The 19,974-nt window shown below is 40.0% G+C and overlaps 1 protein-coding gene across 1 annotated transcript; it reads right to left on the bottom strand.

Moving 5' to 3' along the window:
* Positions 1-16,772: 16,772 nt before the first annotated feature.
* On the bottom strand, positions 16,773-17,345 carry LOC146569239 (heparan sulfate glucosamine 3-O-sulfotransferase 3A1-like). Its single transcript, XM_085283321.1, has one exon. The coding sequence runs from the start codon at positions 17,343-17,345 to the stop codon at positions 16,773-16,775; it is 573 nt and encodes a 190-aa protein (XP_085139447.1).
* Between the last annotated feature and the right edge of the window lie 2,629 nt (positions 17,346-19,974).

The following is a 19,974-nucleotide window of genomic DNA, read 5'->3' as shown; positions in this document are numbered from 1 at the left end:
TCCTACCAAACTCTGAAGCGTACCCCCACCCAGGATAGCCACCAAACACAATAAACTAAAACAAAGCAAAACAACAAACAAGTGCTTCGATGGAAGGGCAGCACAGCCACCCAGCTGAAACACACTTACTAAAGGGAGTTTGCTCAATTACAGTGAACACCATCACTCACCCACTTAAAAGCAAAACAAAAGACTGATATTCAGTCTCCACTAAAATGTCCAAAGATCCCGGACGTGCCACCACTTATGTTACGACCCGGCTCAAAAGCCGCAACATAAAAAAAAAGGAGACGAACAACAGAGTGTGGGTGAGAAGAGGTTTCATCCTAAAATGGAAAACCAGGTTGGCTAAAATGGCTGGTGCCACCAAGGCAAAGACTAGTGCACTGCCGGAAAGCTTGCTTCAGGTATGCTTTTATCCACACCTGACTAGGTGTGGCCAATTAGCACCAGCTGAAAACACTGAGACGATTAGAAGCTGCAGAGGGACGTAACAGTACTTTACAAAGCAATGCTACACTTGGTATTTCTTTCTGAGAATGATCCTGCTAATGTGGCGAATTGGTCTGTGAACTAGTTCATTAAAATGACCTATTACTTTAGTAGTCACTTGAATATTAGGTTAACTGAATTAATAATGATGATGACGATGATTTATTATTATTATTAGTATTATTATTATTATTAAATAATAATAAAAATGTTTGGAGTCTAGATTATATTATCTAGCATCAGGGATATTGCACTGCTAAGAGACTCCCCATACAGTTTAATGGTTTGGTCAAATCTTTAAGTAAATAAGTGCAATTATAGTGGCAGGGATGAAGAGTGAACCCAGAATATAGTGCTTGACAAATTTATTAGATTAGACCACCTGTCATAAAAACACAAATATTTTATAAAACATTTAAAACTTGTTAAAGACTAAAAGCAATGTTGGCAAAAAATTAATTCATGTTTTTATAGCTACGTCTGAATTAAATTCAAAATCCTGCTCTTCACATACAAGGTCTTGAATAATCAGGCCACAATTTATCTTAATGACCTTATGGTACCATATCACTTCATTAGAGCACTTCACTCTCACACAGAAAGCTTACTTGTTATTCCTAGAGTTTTTAAAAGTAGACTGGGAGGGAGAGCCTTCAGTTTTCAGGCCCTTTTCTATGGAACCAGCTTCCAGTTTGGATTCGGGAAATGGACACGCTACTTTTAAGATTAGGCTTAAAACTTTCCTTTTCGATAAAGCATATAGTTAGGGCTGGATCAGGTGACCCTGAATCCTCCCTTAGTTATGCTGTAATAGGCATAGGCTGCTGGGAGATTCCCATGATGCATTGAGTATTTCTTCTTCAGTCACCTTTCTCACTCACTATGTCTTAATGGACCTCTCTGCATTTAATCACTACTTGTTGTTAATCTCTGGTTCTCTTCCACAGCATTTCATTTGCCCTGTCTTCCTTCTCTCACCCCAACCAGTTGCGGAAGATGGCCGCCCCTCCGTGAGCAGAGTTCTCCTTAAAGTTTCTGCCTATTAAAAGGGAGTTTTTCCTTCCCACTGTCACCAAACTTGCTCCTAGGGGGTCATATGATTGTTGGGTTTTTTTTCTCTGTATGCATTATTGCAGGGATAGCTCAATAGGTAGAGTGGTGGCCCCATGATTGGAAGGTCGGGGGTTCGATTCCCCTGAACAGCTATCCTGAGGTACCCCTGAGCAAGGTACCGTCCTTACACACTGCTCCCCGGGCGCCTAATGACTGCTTCACTGAGTGAATGGGTTAAATGCAGAGAGGAATTTCCCCACAGGGATCAATAAAGTACACTTTCTTTAATATAATATAAAGCGCCTTCAGATGATTGTTGTGATTTGGTGCTGTATAAATAAAATTGAACTGACCTTGAAGTGACACACTGTACTTCTCTGAGAAGTCAGAAATGAATCAATCATAACAACTGAATTCTTTTAATACACATCTGTAAGTAACTGTAATTTGGCATCGTCATTTAAAAAATAATAATGTGCTTTACTGTTGTTTTTTTCTGTTTTTAATTCTGTTTTAGCATTAAAAATAAAATGATTTGCCAATTATCAATACTTTTAAATTAGGGCAGTTGTGACATTGGTCTAATACATTTGTTAAGCACTGCATATCTCCTGTTTAAATACATGAGTCTTGAAGCTGACCTGGAAGCCTGAGGCTCATACACTTGAGCAGCTATAGATTAACAGTTAACTCCATGAGGGATGTTGCAATGCCCATGTAGGCAATTACCGGCATGTTGCCATGGAGATGCTAAATGAGGTGTTTAAGGGGGCGGAGACACAGGCTTGATGATTCATGTTATCAATCTGGTTATTTTTCAATATTTCACATTGATGTAATCGTCCTAAAAACACATTAACATTGAGGGAGTACTCCGCAGAGAGATAATGGCTGGATATTTGCACTGTTATTGAGTCAAACTCTTCCAGCCTTGAATGACTGATGCGCCTCACATGCAGATAGAGGCTGCGCCACGAATAAATATAGCCTGTCCGCAGCGCAATAAGAAAATAAATAAATTGGGTGTAAGACAATAACGAGGAGGGGCTGGGCGTGTACGATCGTTCAAGAGTCCACATTCACATACAAAAAGAAGCAAACCAAAACTAAATGCACATTAATGCAATTCATATTCATGACAGTTGAAATGGGAGTTATTATGAACCCCTTTCAATCACATTTGCATTTACATTACAGGCCTGTAGTTCAGTTGTATACCCATAGAATAAATTGTGGCATAAATAAAATGTGGTGCAAACAACAGGACTTCAATAAAAGACTTAATGACAGTGAATGCTTCCTTTAAAAAAACCTGTGTAACTGTATCTAAACACTGCATCAAATCCACTATAAGATTATTGACAGCTAGCATTAAACTGCTATTTTACAGTGGACCTGCTATAAATTACAACAGGAGTTCTTTGCAATAAAAAAAATGTTACATTAGGGTGATGTAAGGAATACAAGCTTTAATACTGTTAGTTGTTTAGTTGCAATTATGCTGTTATTTTAGTGTTCTTACTATAATCACCACAAACACATTTGGCTATATTTCTTGCCACGTACCACAAAATCATTTTCTTGTCTTTCTTAAACTAAACTTTTAAATCAGCTTAGTAGCAATTCCATTATTCTCTGCATTGTTCCGAGGCAGGAATGCTGCTATTGTTGTAGTTTAACAACTGAATAACACTGGCAGATGAGATTAATTGTTATAAAAGTCACAGACATGGAGGCGCAATCCTTGCTAAACATAAATTCAAGTTTTCAGGAACACAAAGGCTTAAACCACATCACACATTCAAAACAACTTAACCATCACAGCATCTTTAAAGTAACGATTTAAAACAAAAAAGAAATTAGCATTTCCGTGAGACTTCATGCTCTGCAGAAATATAAGTTTTAGATTGTAGCTCGCAGTATTTAACCATATTTGTTAAAGTGTAAATTTTAAGTTTATCTGCTCATGTGTGTCTTGAATGCGAACCTATTACATTTAAAGCAACCGTCTGCAAGTGCATGTTTTACACATTCACCTAGAGACTCAAAAAATCTCTTCCAAAAACCCACTTTTGCTACAATGTGCATTCAGGAGTTCATTGGGAAGAGCTAGAATCACTCGACTGCCTGGAGTAAAAGCTTTATGGGCGAGGGGGAAAACCCTTTAGCTGGATTTACGCCTTGCCAGAGCCGACCCTGTTTTAAAGCTAGTTGGATACAAGAAAGAGGAGGGGGAAAAAAAAACCCATACGAGCAAAAACAGGGTGGTGAAAAAGAATATCCACTGCTGCTGGGCTGAGTGGAAAATAATATGATGTAATAAATGGGATGTCAGAAACAGACCTGCCCACGACAGCCGCTGAGTCTGTGCATATATATGCGCAGTGTACGTGTGTTTAGGTCTCTCCATTAGTGCTTGTGTAACACTTGGTGGGGCTAAAAAAAAAAAAAAAGCACAGGCCTATCAATGAGGCAATAGTGGGGCGAACCCTTCACAATATAGGCCTAATCACGCTGTTGTCTCAGAAGAGCCCTAAATCAATAGCTGTGGTGAATCCCGAACAAGAAAATCAATGCAGTTGTGTCTCAATGAGAAGCTTGTTCAAGATTTTGAAGCAGCCACATATGGGCTCCTTTGAGTGAACTAAATCTCAGCTGGGTGCGAAACATATGTAAAATTACAGCATGGCGACACACATTCTCACCATATAAACGTGTGGCTCCAGCAAGAGGATTTAAAGTGGCACAGCGACATTTCATCGTGAGTGCAGATTTATTTTGTTCCTCCTGTTTATTGTGATAAGGAGTTGTTATTTATAACTCAAGTATGCGGGCCGAGCCAGACGGAGTCAGTGTGAAGAAAAGCATGTGTAGGGTAACATGGAAACCGGCAGTGCCCCTGAACTCTCATTTGTGTTAATCAAACTTCTCTAAATTGTTTGTATAATGAAATTATGACTGTCAGGGAGGCCTGGCGGACATCAATTAAGCAGATAAGCAAAATGAAAATAAATCACTTTTTTATCAAATGTGCAGCCGCCTGCTTGTGTGTCCGGTAAACACAGGAAAAACGGGAAGTGATTTTGTTCTGCGATTTGAGGGTCCATAAATCCCAGTGACAAGCAGTGTTGCCTCTTTGTTTATAGAGCTCAGGGAAATAGCGGACGGACATGAAAATGCATGACTTCCTTTTCAGAAGAAAATACAAATGGAGTTGGATAGGAGTTATGTGTTTTTGTTTTCTTTTTGTGACAGCGGGTATTAATTTTTGCCCCTGATTTACTTTATTCGTCTTGTTTTAATCAGCAAAAATTAATTGGTGAGCTTTTGCTTTATTCTCATTAAAGGTCCATGCATTATGGGAAATCTATGGTAGAATTCCATAACAGCAAAGATAGTGATTGTCACACTACTAGCTCTTAGAAGTCTTATTATTATTATTATTATTATCATTATTATCATCATTAATGAATAATCTATAAACTCAAGATTATATTATCTATCTATAAGAATAAAAGAGACCTACATTTTTTTAAAGGTTTTACTTATACATAATAAAGTAAGGCTCACTTACTTACTTGATGCACTACTATATACTATACTATACTTTACCACACAGTAGAACTGTTTTCACTTGCAGTCAGTATGGGACATTGGTAAAACGTCCATGTAATGTTGGACTGTGCTGATGTGAGAGTAGCGCAGGCATTTGCTACTAGTGTGTGTGCATCGTGCATGCTACATTCATGCACATTCTACCCAGGCAGCTCCCTTGCCTAAATACCCAGAGTATTTCCTGTAGTGCGAATGCCTCTGAAGTGAACCCCTGCTGCATGCTACATGTGAGAAAGCAAAGATATTCTGAACTGATCCTCTTGTGTGAACAGTTGAAAGTCTGTGCAAAAAAAACATCATGTTAACTTTACATTCTGTGCTAATGATGCACACAGTTTAGTCAGACGTATCGATTGTCTATAAATTTTTATCAGTTACGTGTATATTGTAATAACACTTTAATGAATTGTAATATGTTTATTCATCCTACATTTCCAATATCTTTCCTTTTTTATTTGTGAATTTAGCACAGTAATACCACTACAAATAAGTCTTTACCAAGGCTTAGAACACCTTAAAAGGAAGCATTAAAAGGGTGTTTCTTTATTTGATTGGCCCAACAAAACAAAAGTTACACTACTTTGGGATTACTGAGTATGTGCAGAGTGTGACGTGTAATAAGAAGAGGTGAAGAAAGTAATACAGCATAAATACAAATACACTACAGTACGTCAGCTGGGTAGGAGGAACTGTGGAATGTGTGACTGCCATTTGGGAGAGCCACAATAGGGGAGACAGTGAAGTTAATGGATGTGATCACAGGTTCCTGGTGAATAATGCAGACTTGCTAATTGGCTGGATTAATAATTGATGGTAGCCTGTTTGAGGAGCAGCAGTACGAACTGCAGTGGATAAAGAACAGCTACCATCTTATTAGAGAAGACACTGCATGGTATATCTTGTACATCTGTCTATGTTGGTGGCTTGCTCCGCCTATTGATGATACGACTGTATGGTAGGATGTGTCTATGTGAGACGAAGATGTCAGGATAAACAATCACCCTGACAACATAATGATATAATGAGCCCCAGCCCAACCACATGTTTGACGGTTAAAATGACTTGGGCTCATGACAAGTCCCACAGGCTCTACAATGTTGTTACACCCTTAGTCCAAACTGACCGTGGTTGACCCAGCTCTAGCCAGCTGCGTAAATAAAAATGACTGCAATAACGCAGAAATGAAACATAAGCTATTGATTTAACACGGTCAGTTTTTACAAATGCTTAGCATTGTATCTGGAGCTCGGTGACCCCCTCGCTTCGAATTAAGTGACGAGGACTAATGCTCTTCAGAGGCGTACTGAACAAAAGAAATAGGTCTGGCAAAGGAATGGGACATAGGAGGGTAAGAAAAATAGATTTTACTGTTAACTTGATTTATCTTGCTGTTCGCGAGCTATCCAGTTTCCAGAGAATGCATAAAACCAGCCCATAAAGAAGTCTTGTCTTTCTGTCTTTATGGATCAACACCTTCAAAGTACTGCTCTGCTCCTACAGGAAATAATAGGGTCAATATCTCAGGGTGCATCTCAAAAGATTTCTGACAATCCAAAAACCTTTGGTGTAGACCTCAATAGGGGGTAGTCACAAGAGAAAAGAAAAACAATACACTGATTTGATCACAAAAGAATATAAAACACTACACTTTTTGTTTATCTGATGACGAGCAGAAAGGCACAACATGAAGCCGAGGATTTGAAAATGGGGCCTTCTGCTGTGGTTTGTCGGTGTTTCAGCAGAGAAAATCAATACGGCTGTCACGCTCGTCTGTTAAGTTGTGTGTTAGCCAAAACAGGAAGACGCAGGTAACCTGGCTCTGTGGAAAAGTCACTTCATTAAATCTCAATACATGTATTTAATGGATATAAGACATTAGGAGAAAAAAAATGCTTTTAATTGAAATAGCCAGAACTTAAAACACTGATGTCCTCAAGGAACTTCACAATATTACAGAAGCACCTCAACTGCCTAATTTCGATGTGGAGCAGAAGTTTAAATGTGTGATGATTAATCTCTGGATGTCTTTTACAGTGTCTTTTGCCCTGTCTTCCTCCCATCAGTCCCAACAGGGCGGCAGATGGCTGCCCCTCCCTGAGCCTGGTTCTGCCAGAGGTTTCTTCCTGTTGAAAGGGAGTTGTTCTTTCCCACTGTCGCCAAGTGCTTGCTTGCTCATAGGGGGTCATTTAATTGTTGGGGTTTATTATTATAGGTTACTTACCTTACAATATAAAGCAGCTTGAGGTGACAAATGCTGTACTTTATCTCACAACAGCAGAAATACAACAGTGATTTGCATTTCCGTATAAATAAAACTGAGTTGAATTGAAACTGAATTGACAGCTTCTCAAAAGGACATTTTCTTTATAGGTAACTGATGTAATGTAAAGCTTCTACTAAAATTTGAATCCTCATTTTCCCTGCCACGTTTCATCTCTTACTTATTGTCCACAACTAGGGCTGCCACGATTAGTCGACTAGTCACGATTACGTCGACTATTCGTCGACGACTAATTTAATAGTCGACGCGTCATTTGAAGCTTTGTTAGATCCCAAAAGACGCAGGAATAAGTAGTAGGATTTAAGAGTGTAATAATGGACTGAAACAGGAGATGGCAGCACTGCATGTACAAGGATGCCAGCTGCCGTTAAACCCCGAAGAAGAAGCAGCTGTGTCCCAGAATTCATAGCGCGGCCCAGCTCAGTTTCCAACAATGGCGGCAGCTAGTTAGTGTTAATATTACTCTTATCATTCTTTCTGGGTCACAAAATAAATGTTTAACATATTTTCAGGCGAGAATGTAGCTGTGTAAACCTCAAATATCTGCTCAGTTTATCAAGACACCACATATTTTCAAAAGCGCTCCGACGTTTTCGGAGACGTCTATTACCCACTAGCTCAATAGTTAGCCGGTGAAAAGGCTCACTAGAGCCGGTGAGAACACCGGACTCCCGGCAAATCGTTTTCAAACCCACTGCAGTCTTTCGCTACTCAGGTTAAACATATATAAGTCACTTAGATAACTTCAAAATGTTATTATTTGGCTTTTTTTTAGTATCTTATTTGTTCCTGAGTGAATCGGTTTGGCTGAGATTAAAGTTATAGTTTTTACACAGCTGAATAAACGTCAAGCAGACAACTTATTATCAGAAGTGTGAGATGCTCGAGAATATACTCCGGTGTCCTGTTATATTTAAGATAGCAAGGAGCAGACAGCTGAGTTTATTAAACTCCACTCCATTTTTTTTTAAAAAGCTCTTTTTTTAAAGCAATGGGAGCAATGGGAATGTTCCTTCCTACTTCTATTAGCTAAACATGTTTCTTTGACAGCAATCTTCCTCCTGTCTAATGTACAGTCAGACCTAGTTACAGTAGCAATTACTAGTGTTCAGGTTAAGATTAATTGAATTACTGTGTGGCTTCTCTGCACTCCCCTGTGGGCACATCAATCACGGGCTCTGCGCTACACAGACCCTTTATCACCCTCTTCCATTTTATGTAAAAAGACGCAGGTTGTGCTGTTGCACTCCATCTATCAATAAACGGGTCTTGGCTGGCAAACTCATTTTCTAACACATTCCTCTCCTTAATCAAGCTGCCAGACATCGGGCCGATAGTTAGCAAAAGCCTGTGTGCCATCTTTTCTCTAAATGAGCAAATTTAAAAACGGTATACCTGTGATTATAATGACTCTTGTTTGACTTGAGAGTTGAAGCCTAGGCTCTGTATGAGGTCATAGAAAATTTGTGATACATTTTATTCGATGATTTGTAAAGACAAATCCCGCTGCATTATATAATGAATGGCTCTTTTGTGACATGCAACCTTTTAAAATTGAAATACAAAAGACTTCACGTAAAGCGTTTGTTTGAACAGCTGGATTCCTCCTTGAGAAACCAGGTAGATTTCTCAAAACCGCACATGCAATGGATCTGGGGTGCTTCTGTCTGAATAAAGTAGCTCTCAAGTCAGATTATATGCCAGGCTGCCATTCTCTCTCCATTCAGCACCTCCATTATTAGCTATTTTAAAAATTGTGCAGGATTTCTGGTCCTGGTCTATAGTACTGCCAAACCCTAATCTTCTGCATGTTTTATTTCACTCATCACTACCATACACTTCTTTGTTCAATATCTAGCAGGAATATACCAAATACACTGGATACAGAAGTGCTGAAAGCCTGAAAATAACATCTGAAGTAAATGATGTGTTGGCCTCTTAACTGGCTATGCCAAAAAAATGCCAATCCCTCATTTTAGATGGCTCAAACACCCAGACAAGCACACATGTGCGCATTAAGTATACTGACAGTGTAATTCAATGTTCTGCATGGAGGCAGAGGTTGGGCAGTCAAACTAAAGTTGTGCCGGAGGTGCCGTCTGGCATTGCCCCTGCATGTCTGCAAGGCAAACTCTGCCAAAGCGACTGGCACTGGCCAAGCCCCCGATGGAGAGGGGGAAAAGGTTGTTTGGTGCCATCCTATCACCACACAAGCAGCTGCAGATAGCACACATGGCAAGTGTGACAAAGTCAATGCCTTTAAGCACAGAGGCAGAAAGGGAAACGATTCCAAGTGAGCCAGCAAGCTTAAAATAAGACACTTGAAAATACAAAAAGGCTTTCCTGCTAAGCGAACACAAGCAAAAGGGTGGAAAGATGAACATCCAATGTCCTTGAATGCAAGCACTATAAACACTTAGAATTTGTAGGGATTTCTTTTAATTTACATGGACTTCAAATACCAGTCTGAGATTTTTGCCAGAAAATGGCAGAAAAAACGCTACAGTTGGAACGTAAAATGGAGGACCCAGGAGGAGAGGGCTTCCTTCTTTTTATTGGTTCCCAGGCTTTCCATAGCGGTGGTTCCCCCTCTCTTTCTGTCTGTCTGTCTTGTTCTCTCTAGCGGACAATATAGAAGGCTCCCTGTCCTGTGATAAATCTGTAGCCTGCGAGATGGGAAAGAGAGATCCATCACAGAGGCGTTGGTTTACCCTGCCAATCCGCACTACTGAGGGCTGTAACACGTACATGCTCAATCCATGCATCATTTCCCAAGCCCTTCTGTGCCCAAATAACACGGTTTTGGCTGCACGTTTCTAAAATCCTAAAGCACTCTGGCAAATCCTCTAAAAATCTTAATATGCATGAATTCTGGAGGTTGTTTTGTGGTTTGTTTACCTCGTTTCTATGAAGAGAGCTGACGGTCTAGTCTAAAACCCCTTGACTCTTCAGCGCCAAATGATAGGGTTACAGTCTTTCTTTGTTCAAGGAAGGATAACTCTTAACTTCCATCAACCTTGAAGTGCCATGAAGAAGGAAAAAGAAAAAAACACAAATGTAGTACAGAAAGAAAATTGCAAACATGACTTTTTTCCCCATCCTTTCAGTCATACTGCTCAGCAGAGTGCCTGGAGGCAAAACTGCTGCGATGTTAGAAAACATTACCTGGCAGGTTTCCATGGAGTTGAAGGAAAATAAACATCACTGACATTCATGGGCATTGCTGTTAAAGCATTAAACCGGCAAAGGGCTTCAGGTATATTAGCTGAAAATAGAACAGCGGCCTTCAGAGTTAAAACAAAATGCTTTGAAAAGGTCAACCATCTCAACTGTACAATACAGCGATAGAAGTGATTACAGAGCTTCACAGGTTTACAGTGCAACGTATATTAGTACAGTCAAGCACGATAAAAAAAAAAACGACACAAGTATTCCTTTTGAAATCTGAATCCCAGAATAATTGTCTAATGTACGGTTGAATACCTCGTAAAAAGGCCAACAGCTGCTAAGCTGAACAGGCCTGAGATACAACAGGGTCAAACAGGTTGCTGACTTGTGTACACATAAACCCAAATGTGAACAAACAACAGAATCCTAGAAACAATGTAATCTGACTCCAGTGTTACATTACCATCTGTTGGCTTTATGAACTCTGAGGGTGGCACATTCTGAGGCTGACCTTCCTGACTGCGATCAATCACCCTCCCTTTCCGCACATGCTCATTAAAGCTCTAAGAGGTCTGTGACACCTGAAATATTTAAAACAAAGAAACTTCCAAGCTTCCTTCATCTTTGCTAGCTTTCAAGAAGACGGCAAACGCAACTTATTTTAGGTGCGTCAGGTGAATACATCAGGTGCGAGTGCCTAGTGGAGCTCCAGGTGGTGTCTGCTGAGCACCCTGCACCTGCTGCCTGTCCTCACCCACCCATTGGAGGGCAGATTCCCAGGATGCCACAGGGCAGCTGCTGACAGGCACTACTTTGGATATTTCCCTTGCTTCTATCTACCTCCCCTTCACGGGGCCCCATAGGGTCAGCTGCTAAGGCCAAGTAAAGATGTTAGAGGGGGTGGCGGAGGTCAAGAAGTTGGCGAGAGGGGGATGAGGGGGGGACTGTCAATGTGCGCTGCATGCCTTCGGGAGGAGGTGACCGTCCCAGTTTTACAATTATACCACACGATAATCACTTTCACAATCCAAAGGCAGCTCAGAGCTCATACTCAGGTCTCTGGTGATCATGTTACGTCCACTATGTGGGAGTGTGTGCCCTCTACAACCTCAGCCATGACCCCTCCACCTCTGTGCGTCCCCTCCACTCCACCTGCCTCTGGCAAACCTGCCTTTATGTTGCAAATGTACTTCTGCTCTAGGAAAAACAAACCCTTAAAACACGCTTTTGTGAAGATTTATGCTGAAATTACAATCATTCAGTCCTTAAAATATAATATAAAATAATAAAAATAATATAAAATAAAATATTTAAATTTAAACTCACAAGCTAAACCAACTGTAAAGCAGTTTTATGTATAATTTTTCTATGTTGGGCAGGAAAAAAACGTTCCCTACCAAACTAAGTTCCACTCTTACGTCTAATTATGTCTAATTATGACGAAAAATGTCTAACCACATCAGAAAATCAGTAATTTCCACAGCCCTTTAACAAGGTAACTTATAACTGCTTAGTATTTTCCAATGTGGCGTCAAAACAAGATAAATCAAACAGGAATTCCATTTGAGGAAATGGTTGAAATCTGTTTTTAAAATCTTCACAGTGCCTTGGAGAATAGATACAACAAATTGCTCCTTTCAAAGCATCTATAAAGAGACCATATTGATATATTTTTAAATGTCGCACACAGAGACTAATAAGGCCAGACAAACGGTCTAGGACATTTTCAAATCCGATCATATTGCAAAATTCCAGATAGGCAAGTGAAGTAGAATCGGTATACACAGAGGTGCAAAGCTAGTGGGTGGCATGAACCGAATTATTTTCAAGTGAGCAGATTTATTACGACTTGGACGAACATGTCATTCCTGACCGGGATACACTAAAAGTATTTAAAGTTGCACATAAATATAAATGTATACACGCTCTCACACATGTTTTTCCTCATCTTCCAGCTGATCCAGGCACAAAACAAAATGTTTGCAAGTTTTATGTTTTGTTTTGTTTTTTATCCAATTTCCATTTTTTATACTTGCTAAATTGTATGAATTTGTGACAGGCTAAAGATGCTGACAGACAGTTTTTTTTTTTTTTATTAACAGCTAACCTCTCCCTTTTTGAGCCGTGTCATTCTTTCCACTAGTTCCCCAAGCTGCTTCACTCTCAGAGGGAAAGAGGGAATATCAGGCAGCAGCAAACAGGACTGTAGTTTAAACTCTGCCACACAACTCACTGAAACCCATTGTAAACACACTGGAAAGAACAAAGTTGGAAGTTGGCCTCATTTCAATTCCTGGGAATTTACTAGCTTTTCACCATCAGACTTCACTTTTTAAATTTTATTTAACAAATGGAGTTTCAAGATGAGTAACCTAATACAGAAAATTGTAATCAATTTTAAAAACTAATAAAGTCCATTGCATTCAGGGGATTAAAATGTAGAAAGGACGCATGTTATCACGACACACATTTACATCTGGACCTTTAAGTGTATTCAAAACAGAACGAGAATATTTTACTTGTTCCATGTTCATTCCCGTCTCTACTGTGACCGCCGTACGGCAAAGAAACACATATCAGGCTACAAAACACGGCTCGTTTCTAACAGAAGTCCCCGCTGGGTCACTGCTTTTATGATTAAAACCTGTTTTATAGCCATTACAGAACTTCCTTTCAAATATGGCCAGTTTTATGAACGGGGAAACCCCCTAATTTAATGTGTTTCTTTTTAGCTTTGCTTTTTTTTTTAAATCCGAGCATAATGTTTTCATTTGCTTTCTCGTGCTTTAAGTATTACACGTATGAGAAAAAATCATAGACGGAGACTTCAAAATTTGCTGATACATAAGCTGCCAGTTTTTGGCCCTGTGTGTCCGTGTTAGTGCTTTAAAGACGAAATCCTGCATTTCTCCACTGAATACCTTTGTAATATGAATATATGTGCAGCAGAGCTGGCGGCACATTGCCCTTGTTGTTTACCCATGCCCCTTGTGGTCACACATGTTTGTAGGAAGGGTAATTAACCCATTAAGGGATCAGGTGAAGCCTAATCCAACCGGTCTGTGGACATCAAACAAAAACTGCAATGGCAGGGTCTAGACAGGTGAAAGCTTGGGTGTTCAGTAACCTAAGTAGGGCAAAAACATAATAGTGACTACTCTGTAGCGCGGACCTCTGCTTTACTTCAGAGTACTTGTGCTTGACCTCCTTGTTCACTCTGAGTGTCCATTTCCACAACAAAAGCCTAATAGGTTGTGTGTGGTTATTCAGAGTAATGTGTAGTGAAATGTAACACTGACTGGCTGTGCAATTGGGCTGGGTGTTAGTTTCTTGTACAACAAAAGACCCAAATCTACCACGAGGACACAGCTGAGACATCTGAAATGCTCCTGTTGGACGAGCGGTGCATGAAAAACCAGATATTTTATTTATTAAAAAGCTAAAGAAAATATGTTTTGCTTTAAATCTATTATTATAATATATTCCATTTCATTCTAACTGAGGTAAGGTCAACAAGTTGGATAAGCTAGCTGGGAACACCCAAAACACCCAACCAGAATCTAAACAAGTGGAGATGGTGAGTCATAATTTTGCAAAAATACTCAGTTTTTTGGAAATGCGGTGAAGTTACAAGTTTAAACCCCCCCCCCCCCCCATGTTTCATGCTCGTACAGCTGTGGTGTCAATAACTAAAACTTTTATCTTTCCTGGTAGACAGATTTTTGTCATCATATCTTTTGGTGCGGAACCAACTTTTTAGGGCAGTAGAAGAATTCCAAGAACAAGCCAGACAAGTATAATTCTGGGAAAGCTGGAAAAGGATGCCAGAGATGTTGCCATGTCACATTAAGAGCTTAGAGGTGTTAAAATACGTTCCACGCATTCCCTTAGGAGACAGAGAACGAGGGATTCACACTGAAGACACATGGCGTCCTTGACAATAAACAAAGTCTTCTAAAATGGAAGCCCCAGTGTTTTAAGTATTCACTGTTGCTAATGAAAGAATCACATAATTCAAGAAATTGGACACAGTGATTAGTCACACAAATCAAGTCCTGTTTTCTACAAACACCAACAGTTTTGGGGTGTGTGTGTGGGGGGGGGGGGGTGTCCACCAAGCAGTGTAGTCCTGGCACAAAGATTTCAGCCTATTGCATGTCAGACATGTTTTAAACATTCCCACAGCGTTGAAATCTTTATAACCATTAGTAAAATGACAGTAGCTCCGAGGCACAGAGGCTGCACCGATTTTCAAGAGGGGATGGCAGACTTTAGCAATCAAATCGATTCCCCTGTTTCAACAAGTGCTTCCGAAGTGCACAAAAACACCTTCAGATGACCTCGGGCCAGCAACTTCAAATGGATTCAGCTCAATCAAACGCTTCCAAAAACCCACAAAACAGGAAGATTCTCAGACTGTAGAGGAGAGCTGACAAGATGAACTCCCGTAGAGTGGGCCATGCTGTTGTAACAGTTATTTATGCCTCTTTCATTTCAAGGGTCTTTTCTGTTTTAAATGGGCAGCATTAAGGCGAACCGGCACTAAGGTCTGTCTTGGAGGCACGGTCAAATTCCAGAGAATCTTGGCAACTCCTCGGGATAGATGGGACCCTTATGGATATAAAACCTCACAATGGATGAATAGGTAAACAGAAGGGTGTGAAAGAGTGATGGCAAAAAGAGAATGTTCACTCTCAGAGAGGCACAAAGAGGGAGGTGTGTGAGTGGGAGATGGGAGAAAAGCCAGAGTGTTTGGGGAGGAGGGTGGGAGGGTGAAAAGGAGAAGGGTCTGGAGGGAGTTGTTGGTGAGAGTTAAAGTTTTGTCTCCAGGCTTTTAGAGGGTGCTGCGTGTAGTGCTAACTCAATCAAAAGGTGAATTATACCTCCTGAGACACTCAGGTAACCTTTCATTATGGCCCTAATCCTTCTTAATAACAGAGCCGCAATGTCGGCAATGCCCCATTACACAGAGAACCACTGAGAGGAAGAGCCATTATTCCCCACAGGCCTGTGGAAATGTGAACACAAAACACTCACTCACACACACTCGCACTGACAGATGAAAATCAATCACAAATTTGACTTGAGTGAGAAAAACGCATCGCACTCCGTCACTGGGAAATTGAGACATTGAAGGAGGGTAGTGTGTTTATGCGGGATCGGTGTTTAGACTTCCACTTTTGCCAGACAAGATTTAAAGTGATCAGAATTAACACTCAAGTAATGCTGCGTGTTGAGAAAAAGAAAGAAACGTCGGGCAAGGCAAGGAAGTTGTGGGTTTTTATTTGTTTATTTTTGTCTTTGTTTTTTTTTAACATTCAAAGTTATTTATTTTTATTTTCACACACGGACAACTTTGTCCTGATGCCACAAAAACACAGTCAAAAACCTTCACTGCTGTAATTTTTCTTCAGTAAATTGTTTTTGTTTCAGCTTTTGTTGATGAAGAGTTTTTCACTTTCTCTGGGTTTTTATAAAAGCACATGAGACTGACAATCTTGGATAAAGCCTCATGTCTGAGTTTTTTGTTTTTTAAATCCCCTTGATAAATAATTAACTTTAAGGTCTTCGCTGAACTTACCACATACATTAAAGTATTCACTACTAAATTATTAAAAGGTGAAAGAAATTGATTTTAAGCGCTAAGAGAAAATTACTCCTCAACACTCTGATTTTTTTTAAATACTTTGATTACCCTTGTCTTATTTCCCAGCCTAATGAAGCCTAAAACTCTGACTCCACTATGGCTCGAACCAAAGCAACTTAAAAGGCAGTCAACCCCAAAATGTGAAACAAAATGAGCAGCCCGATAACATCTAATGAAAACAGGCCTAATGTAGCTTTCATAAATCAACAGACTGTCCTCAGTGCTTATTCCAGCTGCAATTAGGCTACCTCTATAAAAGCTGAGATGTTAAATAAAGATTTCTGGGTTATGAGGAACAGCCTTTATCAGTGATGTGGTTGTGGGGGAAATAAAATGCTGGAAAAACACAATCTATCATCGTGGCAATTTAATGACCGAAAACATTGCACAGATTTCAATGAGACTGATAATAAAGTTGGGGAATGTTCAGGCGTAATATTAACTGAAGTGTTTAAATTGTGTGTGTGAGTGTGTGTTTTCTCTCTCTCTTTATAAAAAATTTACTTTATTAAATATTCACCTGTACCACTCCATCCCGTTGTGGTAGTTTCGGTCGAAGAAGTGCGGCTCGGCTCCCACGGCTCTGATGTCAGGATGAACCCGAAGAAACTCAAGCAGAGCCCGGGTCCCTCCTTTCTTTACCCCGATGATGAGAGCCTGAGGTAGCTTCTTGCTCCCCTCCCCGAGCGGACTGACTTTACCTGCGAACCTGGGCGACACTCTCCTGGAAACTACTAAATCCGGAGGTGGCAGCACGAGAGCCTCTTCGGGCAGCTCCGAATCCTGCGTCGCGCGCTCATCCGCGAGGACCTGTGAGGTGCGCGCGGCGGTCCCGTAGCGGTTCAACTCCGATCCGCCAGTCCATTCATATACCAGTCTCTTGGTCCTCAGCGAACTCAGGTCCTCGAAAAGACCAGCAGTCCGACTAGAGGAGCCTCTGGGCGGTGAGTTGCCGGTGGTGGTGGTGCAGCTTTCGGTGAGGAGGTGCAGGAGGAAAAAAGAGGCGAGGAGGGAGCACAGCATGACCACCGCTTTCCTGAAGATGCCTCGGGACGGGGGGTCCAGTTTAGTGATGCGGCTAAAAGCCATACCGGTCCCTTGGTGGTCGGTGCAGGAGCCACAGCCATGCTAGGCGCACATCACTGAGTCTTCTTGCCATGAAGGAACTAAAGTGTCTACATCCACAGTAAGCTGTGGATAACACCTCAATCTCCTCCAAAAGTGCCAAATGATGGATGCCTGCTGTGAACAGGTGTTAAGAACTTGCCCCAATAACTGTTCCACAGTATCCCCTGAAAGGTGAGCGTACAGCGAATCATACACACAGGTAATAAAGTCTGTGCTATCCTTGCTCTGTAAAGGATGCTACCACATCTCTCCCTGACATACCAGCAGCACGTGTATAGAGTTGTAAACTTGTCTCGCACGTCAAGTTTCTTGAGAGGCACCTCTCTGGCCAATAATATCAAGAGAGAAGCAGATAGGAGCCAATGATATTCCAGGTGGGGGCGGGGACACTGTTGCGCAGCCACTCTGCGAAATTGGATGGCATCTGCATGTGCAAATTAAAGTTAAAATTATCCGACAGGGGGAATGCTACACACTAAAATACACGGTAGAAAAAAGTACAAAGAGATTCGCGAAAGGACCTTAAGGAGGTTAGGCTTAAATAAGCCTAACCTCCTTAAGGTCATTTTCTGAGTTTTAAAAGAATGATCATATACACTATAACTAGTAAAATACAGTCAAATTCTCAAAACATTATAATGCATAATAATAAACTCTTGAAGGTTTGAAACACACATTAAGCTAAACACACACTACTTCGTCTGTCATGCTTGCAGGAGCAATTTTGCAAATGTTAAGTGCACCATTCCCTCTAAAATTACTGTGGCAGCATCTACCCAGATGACAAAATCACTCCTCAAATCCCCAAGACACTCACTTTTTTCTGCCAGTGAGAGGGAGACATGCAACCTAAGTGGGGCCACCAAAGAAGATGGCCTCCGCCATGAACTCCTTTTTATAACACATAGAAGAACAAAAAAAGTGAAATAATGATAACGGGACACATTATTTCTTTACAAGTGAACAAGAACAGAACCAAATGTTTCACATCTGCTCCTGCCTTTTGGGTATTAGCATGAGAATGTGCAGGCAGTGCTTCAATGCTGCACAGCTCACTGCTTGAGAAAGCCGATGGAGACCTCAACACTGGGCAGTATTGCCAGTGCCAGATGTCCCCCCATGTTGTTGAAACAGTACAAAGGGGGTGTCTCGCATTTAACCAACCACACCCCGTGTCTTTTCTCTGTCTCTCTGACATTGGAGGGATGTCCAACCCCTTCAAACCAACCATTATGACTCCCAGCATTCCCTAGCAGGGGTCAAATGGCTTCACATTTCTGTTTATCATAGACGGACACTGTTAAAATAATGATGCTCAAATAGAGAATGGTCTCAGGACAATCAAAATGCTCAAAGTTTTTAGATTTATTTATTTACACACCTCCCCAAAATTGCTCCAAGACCAGAGGTCACAAGATAAATCCGAGGGGTCACACATGATTAATGGGAAAATAGATAATCCAAAATACATGTCCACACAAAGCAGTGCTTATAAAATCTGTAGTCTCACACTTTTAGTCCAGCAGTTTTATGCAGCAGTTAGACAATCCATAATCGTAGTAAAAAAATAATCATATGTTAGAAAACATTGTTATAACTAAAATCTTACATTCAAAACATTACTTAGTGTTTGAGTGAAACACAAAGTGTAAAAGTACTACTAGCAAAGTAATAATTTGCTTTCTCAAAATACAGCAGAATGTCCCCTTGGAATAATTATATATATATATATATATACATATATATATATATATATATATATATATATATATATATATATATATATATATATATATATATATAAAATAGCAGCTTCGCACTGATTCATTAATGTGTAAAAAATATATATTTTAGTGTTATTTTTTAAAAAATATTTTCATCTAATATTGGGCAGTTAATCCTTAAACAATCAAATGGTTTAATATTTGTATTTTTTTTCTTTTCTTTTTTTTTTTTTTGGATCATTGTGAAATCAATAGAGTAAAGTCTATACTTCCTGCTGAAATGTGGCAAAAATAATGGCATAAAACAGAAAAACTCATGTAACTAATGTATGTGAATGTGTCCCTTAAAGGTACCATAGATACAATTTGAACACATTTACTTAAGTAATAATTAACTATTTTTTGGAATAATAATTTATTTATGGAATACGATAGAATTGAATTGACACGATAATTTTGATTATTTGGTTTTAATGGGCTCTTCAAAGATGACTATTTGATGTTCTCTTATATCAGCTTTAATGGAGGTAGACAAGGGAGAAGAATAAAAGGAACAAAAACAGTCAAGGCAGTTCTTAAAAATGTCTTTTTCCAAGGTTTTATGTGTTTTAAGTTACTACACAGTTTGAGGAAGGGAGCTCATATTAGCTCAATACATCACACATATTAAACTTGTGACAAGGGGAAATACATTTCATAAGGCATATCATGTTTCATTAAACCAACTAAGCTAGGAATCACTAATTCAAAGTCGTTGATTATTCTGATACTGCTGTTGTCATCAGCAGCTCCTGAGCAAGAGCTCTTTCATGGGCGTATCCTGTGCCTACTTTGAGTCGGGACTAATGTTTGTGTGCCGACACATA

Source organism: Mchenga conophoros, linkage group LG8 (assembly GCF_057382185.1).
Source record: "Mchenga conophoros isolate Kocher_MC1m ecotype Shallow Benthic linkage group LG8, M_conophoros_male_GT1.1, whole genome shotgun sequence".
In the NCBI taxonomy this organism is placed as follows: domain Eukaryota; kingdom Metazoa; phylum Chordata; class Actinopteri; order Cichliformes; family Cichlidae; genus Mchenga; species Mchenga conophoros.
This window is presented reverse-complemented; position numbering and strand designations above follow the sequence as displayed.

What these genes read in the sequence shown, in the direction of transcription:
- LOC146569239 (XM_085283321.1), bottom strand. Translation starts at nt 17,345, where the DNA reads ATGGCTTTTAGCCGCATCACTAAACTGGACCCCCCGTCCCGAGGCATC.